The sequence below is a fragment of the Pyxicephalus adspersus genome, chromosome 1 (genome assembly GCF_032062135.1).
Source record: "Pyxicephalus adspersus chromosome 1, UCB_Pads_2.0, whole genome shotgun sequence".
NCBI classification, from domain to species: Eukaryota; Metazoa; Chordata; class Amphibia; order Anura; family Pyxicephalidae; genus Pyxicephalus; species Pyxicephalus adspersus.
In genome coordinates, this window is record NC_092858.1 from 37,526,324 (window position 1) to 37,527,746 (window position 1,423).

Below are 1,423 nucleotides of genomic sequence, written 5' to 3' on the forward strand. Positions count from 1 at the left end.
GCATGAGCGAGATACGGAGGGGGTGGTAAAGGATTTAGAGGGCAAAAAAAGAAGCACATTTTTGCTTTATATAAAATGGTTATTTACCCTTTTATATAAAGTACACATTTTGGCAATAGTTCCGCTTTAAAATATGAACTTCAAAAATATTTGTTATTTTGTACAGTCTAGAAAACTTTGCAGAGCACACAGCACCCATATGTCAAGGAGTACCTAAAATCTTTGTCCCAGAATTAATTATTCTTAGTTCAATAAATCCTATAGCATACAATCAGTTATTAAGCTTTGCACCCTAAACTGTGCTAGGTCATTAATTGCTGGAATCTTAAAACTCACCGGCCTTAAAACTCTTTGCACCTCCCTCAGTAGCACTGGCGTGCTTGGCACAGAACAAGTTAACAGTGTGCATACAACCACATCCATGGAGGCGTCAGCCACTGGTGTCATGTTGTCCGCCGATGCCAAAAGAAATCCATCAAATTTAAGATGGTCACTCTCTGCTTGGCTTTGGGTGAGGAATTTTTGAAAGTTTGGGTTAAGATCCAGACAAGTCACTCTGCATCCTCTGGGATAGAATCTGAAGTTGGCACCTGTGCCACAACCAATTTCAAGAAGTCTAAGCTCATTAGACGAATCTGCAAAATCAGAAAGATTGCTAAATAGACTCCTCTTATAGCTTTCCATCACCTTGTTATATGACACAGACATTCTGGACACAAACAAGGGAAAGATTTTCTTTACTATTAAACCCCAGATTCCAAGGTAGTAAAGAATGTATATAGGAAGCATCATAGTGGCCAATACGAGTTGTAAAGTAAAAATAACTGTAGACATGTTAACGGAGTTCAGATGATGCAGCAGGCAGTGTTTACACAGAATGATAAAGGCCAAGCTTCAGCTCCATAATCCTAGGCATGTGAAAACATCCCCTCCTCTGAGCTATAGAGAGGGAGGAGTGGAGTGATGCACAACACTGTGAAAAGCTCTATTCACCATTCACACAAATGTAACATTATATAGGATTTCTAGTATTAAAAACAAAATCCAGGGATGCTATTGGTCAGGTGAACATGCGGGCATGCATGCATGACAATAGGAATAGTTCTAATCCACACAGAATCCTTTAGAAACCAGCAGACATGAGGAATGGGAGTTCAATATAAAGAAAAACAATTGGCTGTCCTATCCCATGGTGTTATAAACATAAAAATGTTATAATTCATAAAGATCAAAATGAACACACAACTATATCAAACCTCCTAACTTTCAGAGGTTAGTTATCATTTATAAAGTCTGTTCTTTTTTATTCATTGAAAGCATTTGATTTAGGTAGGGCATTTATAACTTGATAATAAATCAGGTCAATGGTTCTAACCTGCTTCACCCCTCTCCGTTCTTCTCCCTTCACTTCTATTGCGGTCAT

General features: G+C 38.2%; 1 protein-coding gene across 1 annotated transcript in view; it reads right to left on the reverse strand.

Moving 5' to 3' along the window:
• Positions 1-896, reverse strand: part of LOC140321622 (thiol S-methyltransferase TMT1A-like) — an 8,157-nt gene extending 7,261 nt beyond the window's left edge. The window contains exon 1 of the mRNA XM_072398372.1: positions 337-896. Coding sequence (XP_072254473.1) covers positions 337-834 — 498 coding nt within the window. The 5' untranslated portion in view covers positions 835-896. The remainder of the gene's footprint in view (positions 1-336) is intronic.
• Positions 897-1,423: the final 527 nt, after the last annotated feature.